This window comes from Neodiprion fabricii, chromosome 5 (assembly GCF_021155785.1).
Source record: "Neodiprion fabricii isolate iyNeoFabr1 chromosome 5, iyNeoFabr1.1, whole genome shotgun sequence".
In the NCBI taxonomy this organism is placed as follows: domain Eukaryota; kingdom Metazoa; phylum Arthropoda; class Insecta; order Hymenoptera; family Diprionidae; genus Neodiprion; species Neodiprion fabricii.
The window spans coordinates 23347494-23360824 of NC_060243.1; the positions used below are offsets into that span (position 1 = coordinate 23347494).

Genomic DNA, 13331 nt, shown 5'->3' on the forward strand with positions numbered 1-13331 from the left:
ATTCTTTGGGAATCCTCCAATTTTTGCAATATTCCAATTTCGAAATATTTTCAGCTCATGCATTCCGATCACGATATTGTTACTTTGATATTTGTTGTACTTGTTTGAACAGGAAACATTTTAGGATACCGATCTTGTAAGCCCAGAAACATATTTTTATCTTTTCTATATTTAGTTTCGGCGGTAATGTGCGGTTTCAATCATTCTCACGGTAAGTGCAAATCAGTGCCCGCTGTACTGTGACCAAAGTTCGGTCACTAGCAAAATTGCGTGGGTCGCTCTGATAACCGATCGAAGTACGCGCATTTTATAAAGGAAAAAGTGTACTGCAAACTATCGTCCGAGAGGATTGTACAGAGTAATTGAAAGGACAACTGATCCCAAAGAAAGTTTTATATCGAAGAAGAAATAGTGCATCGATAAGTCAGGGATACGGTTCAAGGTGTAAACGAGCATCATGAAACGCAGCGATTTGGCCCTGATCTTGATGCGACTTTTATTATTTTTCGCTATTTTGGAGACCAATCCAGGTGAGTCGTGACATGGCCGAATTGAATTCCCATCAAGTATCGCTTTGGTAACACGACCGAGAAACGGATGAATGTACTTTATTGGTACTAAGAAGGAAAAATATTCAGAATTGACTTTTCCCTGATTGTGAGTCTATAGGGATAAACAGGGTAAAAATGTCTTCTTCGGATATCTTAATAACATTTCATGGACAAGTAGGTACTATTGGAATCCCAAGATTCTGAAAGTATTCGACCTCAATCTCAATTGGTTTTTCAGAAAAAAGAAGAGAACTGAGAAATTTGAAATAAGTTTTTTTTCATGACTGACTTGACCGAGATGTTTGGAAACTTATTATTTTATCGAAGGAGTCAAGTGCTTTGAATCAACAGTTTTCTTAAAAAACTTTGAAAAAGCATACATTTTTCCAGGTAAAAATTCGACTGCTTGACAGAGCATGTTGGAGTTGTCGGAAGAACTCGGGAACTTGGCCAGATTTTTTTCCATGTATGTCGAGTACTTTTGGGGGGATAAGTGCGAAAAAATATCAACATAACCAACATAAGAACCATCCTCCTACTGATCCACAGAATGGCATCACGATATTTACAGAAGGCATTTTTACCCCGTATGGCTTTTACCTGCGACAGTCTTTCCGTGGTACCGCAGAGTATATTTACACGATTTTGAAATGAAGAAAAAAATTGATGAAATTCGCTGATAGAGTGCGTACGAAGTAATGATTGTATACTCGTATACGAGTATGCTCCGAGTCAGCATTCTTCGAGCTAGTCGGGTCGCGGTCCGAGCGGGTGTTTAGGCAGCAGCCTGGGTAGCTCAACGAAAGGTCCCGGGTTCAAATCCCGGTTTAGTTTAGGAGGTTGAACATTTTATCCGGACTTCCGGACATGCACGTCACAATGCGCAATTTTATATACTACATAATCACCTCTGATAGAATGAAAATATTATGTGTATTGTATACGTAAGCCTGATGTGAATTAACATTAAGGTAAAGCGTGCTTGGAATAAAATGAGTCTAATATTTAATTTAGCTGCATCGAAGTTCGTGTACCGTATGGTTTATGTGGAAGAGAACAAACCAGCAACACTTTACTGTGACATAACGGGATCTTCGTTGACGAATTTTAAGTGGATACAACGTTATGGCAAACAAGTCGAATGGAGCGAGAGCAATTTTCCTAATATTTCACGTATCAACGAAACATACGTCGTGATGACGCTTGAAATAGCAAACGTGACATCAGGATACATCGGAATGAGATACAAATGCAGTGGGGATGCAGGTGATAGCAAGCGACGAACTGAGAGTGCACAATACTCATTATGGATCCTCAACGAAGAGGAATCCAACCAAAATGTCCGAGCTATTGGAAAAGATCGCATCTACCTGAAGATAGGTCGAGCCAATTTTATAGCTGGGTCAATACAACCGCTAGTGTTAGATTCATTCATTGACTGCGTTATCGAGTATTTACCAAATGGTACGACTCGATGGCAATACGCAACATCATATTCGTGGATAGAGATTCCTAGTTATCACGTTATCCATGGATTACAAGAAGAGACTACCTACATGATAAAAAACACGGTTTCTTACGGGAATGTAGCGTTGGATCAATTTAAGTGGGTTACGACGTTAGAACGAGGTACACTCAATTCAATCTGATTGTGGCATATTTACACAGTTTGAAACCATTGTCTTTAACAGACCCTATCCATGATGGATAATATAGTGAAAGACTTTACTTTCTGTGCAGATATCAAATACGTTCCTGTCATTACGGTTGTCAAGGTAACTCAGTCTTCGATAGCAATTGAATGGACTGCGCCTCCACCGGAACTGGAAGGTTATATCAGCCACTACTATGTTTGGATTCATGATAGATGGAATCTTGGTCTGCCGCGGGAAGCACAAGAATCGGTGCTGAGTCACGTTTTTCATGAACTATATCCGATTGGTACCTATATTATCCGACTACAAGCTTGTTCAATTGACGAATGTCGAAATAAGTACCCTAGCACCCCTGTGACTGGTGTAGCTCTGGATGTTGCAGGTGTGTGAACTATTTCGATCAGCTTGTTTCAATGAAATTTAGATTTTCACGTGTTGCCATAGAAAATTCCATCGAACACATCGACAGAAGTTTCTAAATTCAGTTGCCATATTTAAAACTACATGGTGCAGAAATGTTACGTCTTCAGAATTATACATGTACAACCTAATCATAGAAAATATAACAATTGGAACTCTTTTCAATGATTCCTTAAGATGATGTGAACCCAGCGTTCACCCCAAATGTCTTTGTGAACGAATCGACGAACGATTCAATAACTATCAAGTGGAACGCACCCGAAGATTCGTACAAGGGTCCAGCCATTCATTACTACCATCCAATATTGTCTGCTCCGTATTATGCGGATAATTCAGTATTTCTAAATGGAACCACAAACTTTTACACATTTGTAAAACTGAGGCAGGACGTTGAGTTTCAAATTCAGGTGGCAGCCTGTGGGAAGTACAGAATGAATTGTGGTCATCCGAGTGTTCCGATCAAAGTTCGAATGCCAGGTACGAGAATTGGAATTTCTTACAAATTTATGCTGTCATTTATTTGATTTCCCACATTCTTGACGCGTGCGGAAGAATTGAAAGTCAGAGTACAACGTGTGATTCACGAAGCTTTGCCTTAAATGGCGGTTTCAGATATTCTTAAGCTTTCATTGTAGCTTTCCAGTACTTACGTATCCTCAAGCGGTGATCCACGATGCTTGCATGAAACTTGAAACACAACTGTTGAACTGTGCACAAGTAGGTTTGGGCAGACCATGGGCCATTCTGTAAAACTGTATCTTCAAACCCGTTACAACCTCAAATAATAATAGTCGTACCAATAATGATCATCTCATCGTCTCTCGTGATCAGCGACCTGGAAAATCTTATTGTACCAATTTTCTCGAAGATCTAAAAATTTTTTATTCAATTTCAGCATACCGAATATGCCAATTTTGAATTTCGGAAATTTGACTTCATATTCGTGATCAGGGATCCAAAAAACCTGGTTATACCATTTCTCATTCAAATCCGTTGATCCATTCTCATGATATCGTAATTTTTATTTCAATTTCACATTTTTTTTCCGTTTCAATAAATCGAAAAGTACTGAACTGACCTAAGCAAAAATACAAATAGTTTCAATTGTACACACACACACACACACACACACACACACAAAGGTCGAGGTCTATAGAGAGATCTCAGCTTTCAATTTCCAGGGTGATTGCAATAACTTCTTTTCTCCTCTGGAAACAGAAAAACGGAACGGTAAAACATATTTATCCACGTCTCCCTGTAGTAATATCAGAATTTCGAAGTCAGTCATATATTTCATCGCTAAAAATACATGCTTATCATCCTCAAAACAACGTACCGCCTGTCAGTTTGACGCCTTCGTTCGCCGTTTTATACGACCAATAATTGTGGCAAATCTCGAATGACCGTAGGTGTTCCAGAGTTGCTCAGAAATACTCAAAATGACGGGAACATGATACAAGTTGGAATATGGCTTATTGCCTCGGCACTGATACTCATTATCGTCATGAGCATATTGGCTGCCTGGAAACTTCGGAAACAGGTACCAGAAAAAATCAGCTCCGACGAGAACAACAACGGTATTCTCAGCTGACATGTGAAATACTTCTTTCCAGAGTATAAAACGGAAATTGATCAAAGCGAGACTCGACTACTTCAATAACGAAAATTCAGTGACTTTGGATCCAGATGTGGCTGTGAGTGATCAGGCTGAGTTACTGCCGTACTTGAAGAAATACGAGTTCCCTCGAAGTCTGCTTACACTGGGTATCGGAAATTTTTCACCCTTGCAAATGCAACTTTATTGTGTAAATCAATTCCCCTATTCCAAGACTTTCCGCCAGTCTGTCGAAATTATTCTACTTCATGAAACATCCAAGTTTCAGGTGTGAATACTTGAAACTATTTCGTGAGGTACGAACTGCAAACTGAAAATTATCAAAACCATGTGGCAGTCATAGAGTTTGAGAACGTCGAAAACTGAACGACGTTTACCTAGATTTTACAAACACGACCCTCACTCAGATATACCGTCATTGGAATTAGTATGGAATGTCGATATCGACACACATATTGCCTTTCTATACGTTGATATTGAGGGGCGATTGATTGTGAATTCACTTTGTTCTTCAGGTGACATACTGGGAAGCGGGGCATTCGGAGTGGTGAGAAAAGGACAGGCGAAGACCATTCGCGGTCGGGAAGTTGTGACAACAGTCGCTGTAAAGACGGTCCGAGCGACAGCCAGTCTGGACTGCATGACAGCCCTTCTTAGAGAACTCAGGATCCTCTGCTACCTCGGTGAACATTTGAACCTCGTCAGTCTTCTCGGTGCCTGCACGAAAAATCTAGAATACGGTGAGCGTTGTGAAATGATATAGACGATGTCACGTGCTGGGCTGACGTTACAGTGATATAAATCATGTTCCGATGAATTTGCGGACAGGCCAGCTGTTCGTTATCGTAGAATTCTGTCGTTTCGGAAATCTACATGACTACTTGTTGCGTCATCGACGTCGCTTTGTGAATCAATTGGATGCCGATACTGGAGAGATCCGTGATCAAAACCAAGTTGGAGATGTGATCGAACCCAACGATCAGAGGTAAATTATACCAATAGGTCCAAAACTAGGGAAACGAATGTTTGACACTGTGCAGCATGAAAGTAATTTATTTGCTTGACCAGCAAACTTATGTGTTAATGTTGAAACAGTTCTAAAATATGTTAACGCTACAATCTGCTAGTCCAGCGAACTATTTTTCATCGTGAAGATTTCGTTACTTCTGCTGACTGCAAGTGAGCATGGAAATTGAATGATCTTTTGATTACCATAGTTTCATAACTATTCACCATAGTTATTTGAATCACGTGGACAGAGTGTGAGCCGATCGCAGAGGTTTGTAACAATTCACCACTAGTGCTGAAAAGTGGAAAAAATCTACCTGACAAATAGGCTTTACCCACCAAAACTTTGAAATGAGTGGACTTTCACGAAATGGTACTTTTCGTATATAGAGAGTAAGCCACGGTTGCACACCCCGAGTGCCAGCGAAATCGTACGATGGTGTAAATCGTTACGCTTCTGATGCAAACAATACTTTTTCCCCTACGAGCCGTGGAATTGGAATAAATTGTACGAAAATCGCGAAAACAAAGGCAGGAAGAATAAGGTCAGGTACGTGGGCGTGGAAGGGCTCGTCGGACGAAGCCCCCAAAAAATACAATAATACTTTACTGTTGAAAAATATTTATATTCATTGCCAGTGATGACGACATAAATTTTTGGTTTTACCATAGAAAGGTTTTTAACTAAACAAAAAAATGAACTGAAGTCGGCCTCTCTTCAAAGAAAATGATACTCAATTATCGAAAGATACAAATGAAAAATAATTCTTTTGGCAATAAACTGAAATGAGAATTCTCAAAATCGACCTAACCTCAACTAAGAATGCGAGTTCGGGGAATTTAGTCCCTTCTCATTTTGAACACACCGATGAGCAATCACTCTTTTATTCTATTCTCAAAGAAAAAGTAACAAAACAAAGCAGGTAGACGACGTACTTTCACATGAATAAGCCCTCCCACATTTTTTCACATCGTGAAAACTGTAGGCGCTACAATTTTCCTAACGAAAGGTCGAAAACCCGGCTCTGCAGTGAAGTACTGAGAAGTAAGTATTGAGTCCCAATTCGCTGTTACTTTTCTTTAATGTCGCTGAATCGAAAATATCAAGAAGAATGTTGTGTGCGAATAAGTTACTCAGAAAGCTGATATAGCCAGTAATAACCCGTTTTCCATATTGTTTATCGATATTTACATAAAGTAAAGTGTTGTCAAACTTCTCGTCGGTTCCTTATAAATTGATGTAACTTGAAGGATTTTTAACAGAAAAATGTTGCGATGCATGGATTCTACTTTCGAAAAGTTACCCTAAAAATGTCAAAATGTGTTACGAAAATCTGTTCATCGATGTCTTATCGTAAACCCAATAACGCCGTTTGAAAGGAGACAGTGCAAGTTTTAAGATTCATACAATTGGAATCTCGATCAGTGGTCCGAAAGAAATGCACCGTCACTTCCAATTGGATATTGAGAAGAGAGAATCAATTCTTCTGAAAATTAAAATTTTCCAAAAATCAATTTTTTTTTCAAATTAATTCAATTATCATTTGTCACCACATAGACTTTGAGGGTATTGTTATGAAATCAAGATCCATCATTCGCAAAATTTTCCTCTCGGACATTCGTCAAGTTATATCAATTTATGTAAACAATGTGGGGAGTTTCATAACACGTTACTTCGTACATCGATAAATAATATAAAAGACGAGTCCTTACCGTCGATTTCAGGTTCATTAATAAGTTCTCATATTCAACTCCAGAATTCTTTTCGATCCGGTTGTCCGGCGTCGTCAATTATTAAGAAAGTACTTTTCTGCAATGCCGGGTTTTCGGGGATACCAAAGAATGTCATCAAGCTTTTTACTTAATACTACCTCGTGTTTCTTGTTTCTATCGATATCCTTTTCTATAAGAATAGAAACCAGAGAGTTCTTGGTAAAAAATTGTAATTTGAAAACTTAAGTGTTCGAACATTCGCCACAGCAACGATACGGTGGCAAACTTTCGCAGGTAGCTTCTTTACGCACAGAACAACATTTTTCGCGAAAGTATTCTCACTTCGGATTATTTGGTGAGTTGAATATCAGATTTTGTCCACTGGAGGGCACTGCAAATAGCACGCAATGACACGTTCAGAACATTCTTTTCGAATGTCGATGATGCTTATCTATCAAATTTTGATAGGTTTGATGGTAGACAATTTGATAGTAGAATTGTGATACATTTCCCGAAAACGGTAATCGAACCTCACTGGCCAAGTTACTCGTGTGACGCCGCATCAGTGAGTTCACGTACAAAGCAATAGCAAATGACGAGGTCCTTGCTTTCAACCTTCGTATTATTTTCTTGTTTTCCCTACAGTGAAGGATCAGGGCCACGGTGCAATGAAAATCTAGAGGTAGGCGAATCCAGTGATGGCAGTGATTCTAGCTGCGTAGGTGTGACGGCAGACGGCGTCGTGACTGACACGGAATCAGAGAAACCAAAGGTGAGATTGAGATACCCGGGCGATTACACCGGAATCGATACAGATCCGATACGCACGCGAGACTTGGTGTGTTGGGCTTGGCAAATTTCACGTGGCATGCAGTATCTCAGTGCAAAGAAGGTCGGTGAAAATTTGCAATAAGGATTTTTTGCATTGTTCATGAATTGTTACATTTCGTGAAACTTTTGCCAATATTGTGAGTCATTTATGAATTTTGTATCAGATATTGCACGGGGACTTGGCGGCCAGAAACATTCTCCTCTCGGATAATAATGTTGTAAAAATATGCGACTTTGGTCTGTCGAAGTCTCTCCGTGACGAAGAGAACTTTAAGAACAACGAGGGTGGTCCCCTTCCGGTGAAGTGGATGGCTATCGAGTCTCTCAGAGATCGAGTATTTTCAACGAAATCGGATGTTTGGTCCTACGGAGTCGTCTTGTGGGAACTCTTCTCACTTGGCAATACTCCGTATCACGGGATAAGGCCGCACGATATGTGCCAAACTCTGATTGACGGTTATCGTCTGGAGCGACCGGAGTACGCGCCTCAGAGTTTGTGAGTGTCGAGCGGTGATTTCACACCGTCATGAGGTTTTATATCGATTCTGTGAAATTAGTTACTTCCGTTTCGTTCTCTTTTCAGATACGATTTAATGTCAGGTTGCTGGAAGGAGGAACCATCGGAACGACCTTCGTTCGAATCTCTCACCTGGAAACTTGCTGATATGATAGACGAGCACGTGAAATCGGTAAGCGAGATATTTGTCATATGCAAATTTATGCGTGATCCTGTTGGGTTTGTGAGACACGATTTACAGCTACATTGGTAGCCCAAAAAATCTATCACACATTCACCGTGATCAGTCTTCATCAACTCATTGCGGAAACACGTTTCAGTATTATCTTGACTTGGGCAATCCTTACACTGAGATGTACGCCAATGACTGGAAACGTGAGAGGGAGACCGTGATGCACGGCGATGAACCTGCTGTCTGTGAAGACACCCGACTTTGAACGTAACAATGACGTCGTGAACGTCTTAGTATTTCGTGATCAGATACACTTCACAATCACTTCCCCAGTAAACCAAATTGATTTAAGTACGACAAAAACGGAATTGACACGAATTCGTGCAAACTGATACAAATTCAAAAAAAATGGCACATAAATCTTTTTAATTCGCTCCAATTCCAGTTAATTTCGTTTTTAGATATACTTAATTCCATTCGATACGTTTTGGTTTACTGGGTTACTAACGAGGGGAAATTACACCAGTCTGCAACGAAATCCTCCTTCGAAAAAAAGAAAAAATTATATAATAGACATAAATGCTTTCACGTGCTAAATATATATATCTGTTTCTCATTTTTTGCTGTGAAGTATATTTTACACGGGATGATTTTATTTGTTATTGTTCAAAATTCAGAATTTGTTGTGTTTTGTTTTTACATTTACGATACAGTAATCTATTCGAATACTATCTGTACATACAAAACCAGTTCGAACTGATCGAAAGAGAAAGAAAGATACCGCCCAACGTTGTTTTCACACCAATGCACGCCCCTGCGCAGTTCTCGTTGTACCTTCATGTCGCGCAGTACGAAAGAAAGAAAACAACAAAATATCTAGAATTATACTAGTGAATAGATTGTCTGACGATTTTAATGTTCAAACTATTCAACTCTTCAACTTCTTTCCATAAATATCGTTGCTATCATTAGTGTTTGATTATAATTAGTAGGTACAAATTGCGTTTAAAAAAAAAAAAAAACATTACACAAGTACGCGTGGTAAATATTTTGTATTAGTATATTTCGATTCAAGAGCATCAATAACTATCATAATTATACGTAATAATAAAAGACAGAAACAATAGTTGTTTTTGTTTTTTTTTTTGCATACCAGTATTGTTAATCGCTAGTTTTACGGTTAGATCCAAATAGCGTTTTAGATTTTAAAATTAGAAAGATTTTGATTTAGAAAAACGATTTTCGTTTTTCCAGAGTCTGAAAAAAGTCCGATCACGTTACCGAAGGTGGTTGTCGTTGACATTCCATAATCAGAGTCTATACTTAATATTTCTACCGTACGCCGGCCAGCGTACCAGTTCAATTTTCACGCGTGTTTGTTACTTTGAATAAACGATATGAATATTCAACATTCTTACGCGGTAATTCTTAGACGTACGCGAACTCGGAGTCACGAGGTTCGCGATTTTTTCGCTTGCCGAAACTGCTGCTCGCTATCTTCGGTGCTTCTCTTGTTGGGATCCGGACATTCCAGGCGCACGATTACGATTCGACAATCGCTGAAAGTTAGGATTGTTTTGTCATACGTTTTCTGTCTCTTCGAAAAATTTATGCGAGGTTCTAACTTTACTCACGTGATGAACAACAACTTTTTCGACTTACGTGTCTATTCAGATACGCTGTAAGTCAAGGTACAACAAACGAATGACAAATTTATCACCCGCATCTTTACGGTCGATTTGAGATATCCACCGATTCAATGAGACGGAAATAATTGCGCTCAATCAGGTACTCTTTGGATCCATGAATGCTATGAAAAAAAATCCCCATCAACCTGCACATGATTCCGATCACAATCGTAGAGTAACACCATAAGTATATTGCAGAACGCATCGTCGATTCACCAAGTATTGCGTGTTCTATCATCTGAGTGATATTTTTAAATTCATGAAAGTTCTCGAAATGAGGAGAATTGGCTATTGTTTCAAAAAGTATCGGAAATCGGTTGAAAGGGCCATAAATGGATAATAAAACAACAAAAATATCGATTCACTCGTGAAAAATGTTAACGACTCCAGAGATATAAGATATTATATTGGCATGAACTTTCCCATGTATGGGGCCCGTGTTCTATTATTTATTCACTCACGTACTATTGTATCAGAAGCAATTGCTTTTTTGTCGTTACTTATTGCAGACCGTTCATCCAATTGATACATAATGTGATTCTTGCTTTTGAAATATCAATCATATTATTCAATCAATTCGCTAATATCAGGGCAGCTGTTATCGCTCTCACAATCAGTGTGCAAAATAAACGCGCATACATTACCATACGATAGCGCGAAAACAATAACACCACAACTCTGTCGTCATTCATTTGCCCGTGCGAACTTCGATAAGAGGTCTTCCTTTCGTAGCCGCGGTTTGCCTCATTTGACGTATTTGTAACACGCGGACGCGAAATGATCGACATACCGTAGCTCGCGACATGCAACGACATTTTTCTTTATCACCTTTCGCAAGCTTTCTCTGTATGAAAGATTTGATACAAAACACCAAGCGTGAATTGCGAAGTAACAATTGTGTAAAGTTATTTAATCGATTTTGCAATCATCGTCGTATAATATTTTCGATATTTTGGATTTGTTTGATGAAAAGATGTACGCTCTTCGTTTCTTTTTTAAATTAACAAAGGAAGAGCAAACGTATGGGTGTTTGAAAATCTATCGAAATGTGCAGATATTGGAATTATTTAACGATCAGACAGGTGCGAGATACATTCTCTGTTCACGTAACGATAGCAGTTGATATTCAGTATACTCATAATAACATCAAATGTATATCACATTACATATTGTTCTTCGGCTCACTCTACGACGTGTATTTTTTGTACCGCAGACTCACGCTCGACGTAAAAAGTCCTACTTTGCCTGCTTGATGCGCAATCAATCAGTTTCAATTGAATCACCACCAATTCACTTCTCCAGAAAACCATCCTTTGACGCTGCCGCGTCGTTGAATTTTTCTTCATTACGGACTATAACATTTTCTTCAAACAGCATCACCATACCTATTTGTAATGCCACCAGGAACAATGCAAGGCAGATGATTCAAAAAGTTATATGCTTGCAAAAATGGCTCGTATGAAAACGCCCTACTTTCATCAATCCAAATAATTATACTTTTCAAAGCTACCTATGACGCCATATTTTTACATACAAAGTGTCAAACTTTCGTTTCAAGTTACCGTCAACATTGTTTTAAAATATCAAATACGGCAGAAGTTACGAATTTTATAAGAAACGTATGCATTTCTGAAATGAAATTCCCTCGCAAAGAAAAGAATTGGAGACCGATTGTCCTATTACGAGTAGCAATCGCTTGTAACTGTTGTGACACGTACTCAAATGTATCGCTGTATCATTACTGATGTTATAATTCTGTCCCGAGATTATCAATTCGTCGGGTAATTGTACTTGTGAATAAGCTTTTGGATAAATACTGATACAATTCCAGCTAGCGATAGATTCCAACTCAATGACACTTGGTGATGAACCATGGAACGTCTCGCGCAAGATGCAGTGACATCAAAGCTGGTGATGTATCAAGTAATCTAAGTAAGAAAACGTACAGCATATCAGTTGCAGGATTACAATAAATTCATATAACATCGGCATGGAATAAACTATTGCCATTATCACAAAATGTTGTATTGGACGACAGGTTTAATTCTTTGGAAATGCTGAAATTATTGCAATGCTACAATTTAGGAATATTATCATGTCATGCACTGAGAGCATTCATATCACGATATTGTAACTGTAATAGTTTCTTTACTCGTTCGTACAGGAAATATTTTACGATACCGATCTTACAACCACAAGAACTGAGTATTTTTCTGTTATTCATAAATGTGGTTCAAAAATGGTTTGCGGTTTCAGTTCCTTTCTCGATTATTAGAATTCATTTTGGTCTGTGCACGCTGCGCTGTGACCGAGGTTCGTCAGTCACTGACAGGATTTCGGAAGCCGTTTTCATCATCGATGAGAGAAAGCGCATTTTATGAAGAAAAACGTGTGGTACAAACTAGAAACTGTAAGAATGGTACGATTTGTACAAATTATTGCAATGTAGAAGACAATTGATCGTGAACGAAGTTCCATATTGAAGAAGCATGGTTCGTCAATAAGTCAGGGATACGGTTTGAAGTGTGAACGACAACCATGGAACGCAGCGATTTGGCCCTGATCTTGATGCGACTTTCATTATTTTTCGCCATTTTGGAGACCAATCCAGGTGAGTCGGAACACGGCCGAATTGAATTCTCATCAAGTATCGTTTCGGTAACTCAACCGCGGAGCTGATGAGTTTGTTTCATTGATACTTTGGCGGAAATAACATTCTGAATTGACCTTCCTCTCATTGTGAATCAAGGCGATACGTGGGATGAACAGGGTAAAAACGTCTTCATCGAATATCTTAATAACATTTCATGGACAAGTAGGTGACTATTGGAATCCCAAGATTCTGAAAGTATTCGACCTCAATCTCAATTGGTTTTTCAGAAAAAAGAAGAGAACTGAGAAATTTGAAATAAGTTTTTTTTCATGACTGACTTGACCGAGATGTTTGGAAACTTATTATTTTATCGCAGGAGTCAAGTGCTTTGAATCGACAGTTTTCTTAAAAAACTTTGAAAAAGCATACATTTTTCCAGGTAAAAATTCGACTGCTTGACAGGGCATGTTGGAGTTGTTGGAAGAACTCGGGAACTTGGCCAGATTTTTTTCCATGTATGTCGAGTACTTTTGGGGGGATAAGTGCGAAAAAATATCGACATAACCAA

The 13331-nt window shown here is 38.8% G+C and overlaps 1 protein-coding gene across 1 annotated transcript; it reads left to right on the forward strand.

Moving 5' to 3' along the window:
* The first annotated feature begins 296 nt into the window (after positions 1–296).
* Positions 297–9083, forward strand: LOC124182007 (tyrosine-protein kinase receptor Tie-2-like). Its single transcript, XM_046568783.1, has 12 exons — positions 297–530; positions 1566–2180; positions 2292–2588; positions 2804–3103; positions 4036–4166; positions 4240–4390; positions 4757–4981; positions 5070–5226; positions 7608–7854; positions 7958–8289; positions 8377–8482; positions 8631–9083. Exons 1-12 carry the CDS (start codon positions 458–460, stop codon positions 8745–8747), a joined length of 2751 nt encoding a protein of 916 aa, XP_046424739.1. The 5' UTR covers positions 297–457; the 3' UTR covers positions 8748–9083.
* The last annotated feature ends 4248 nt before the right edge of the window (positions 9084–13331 follow it).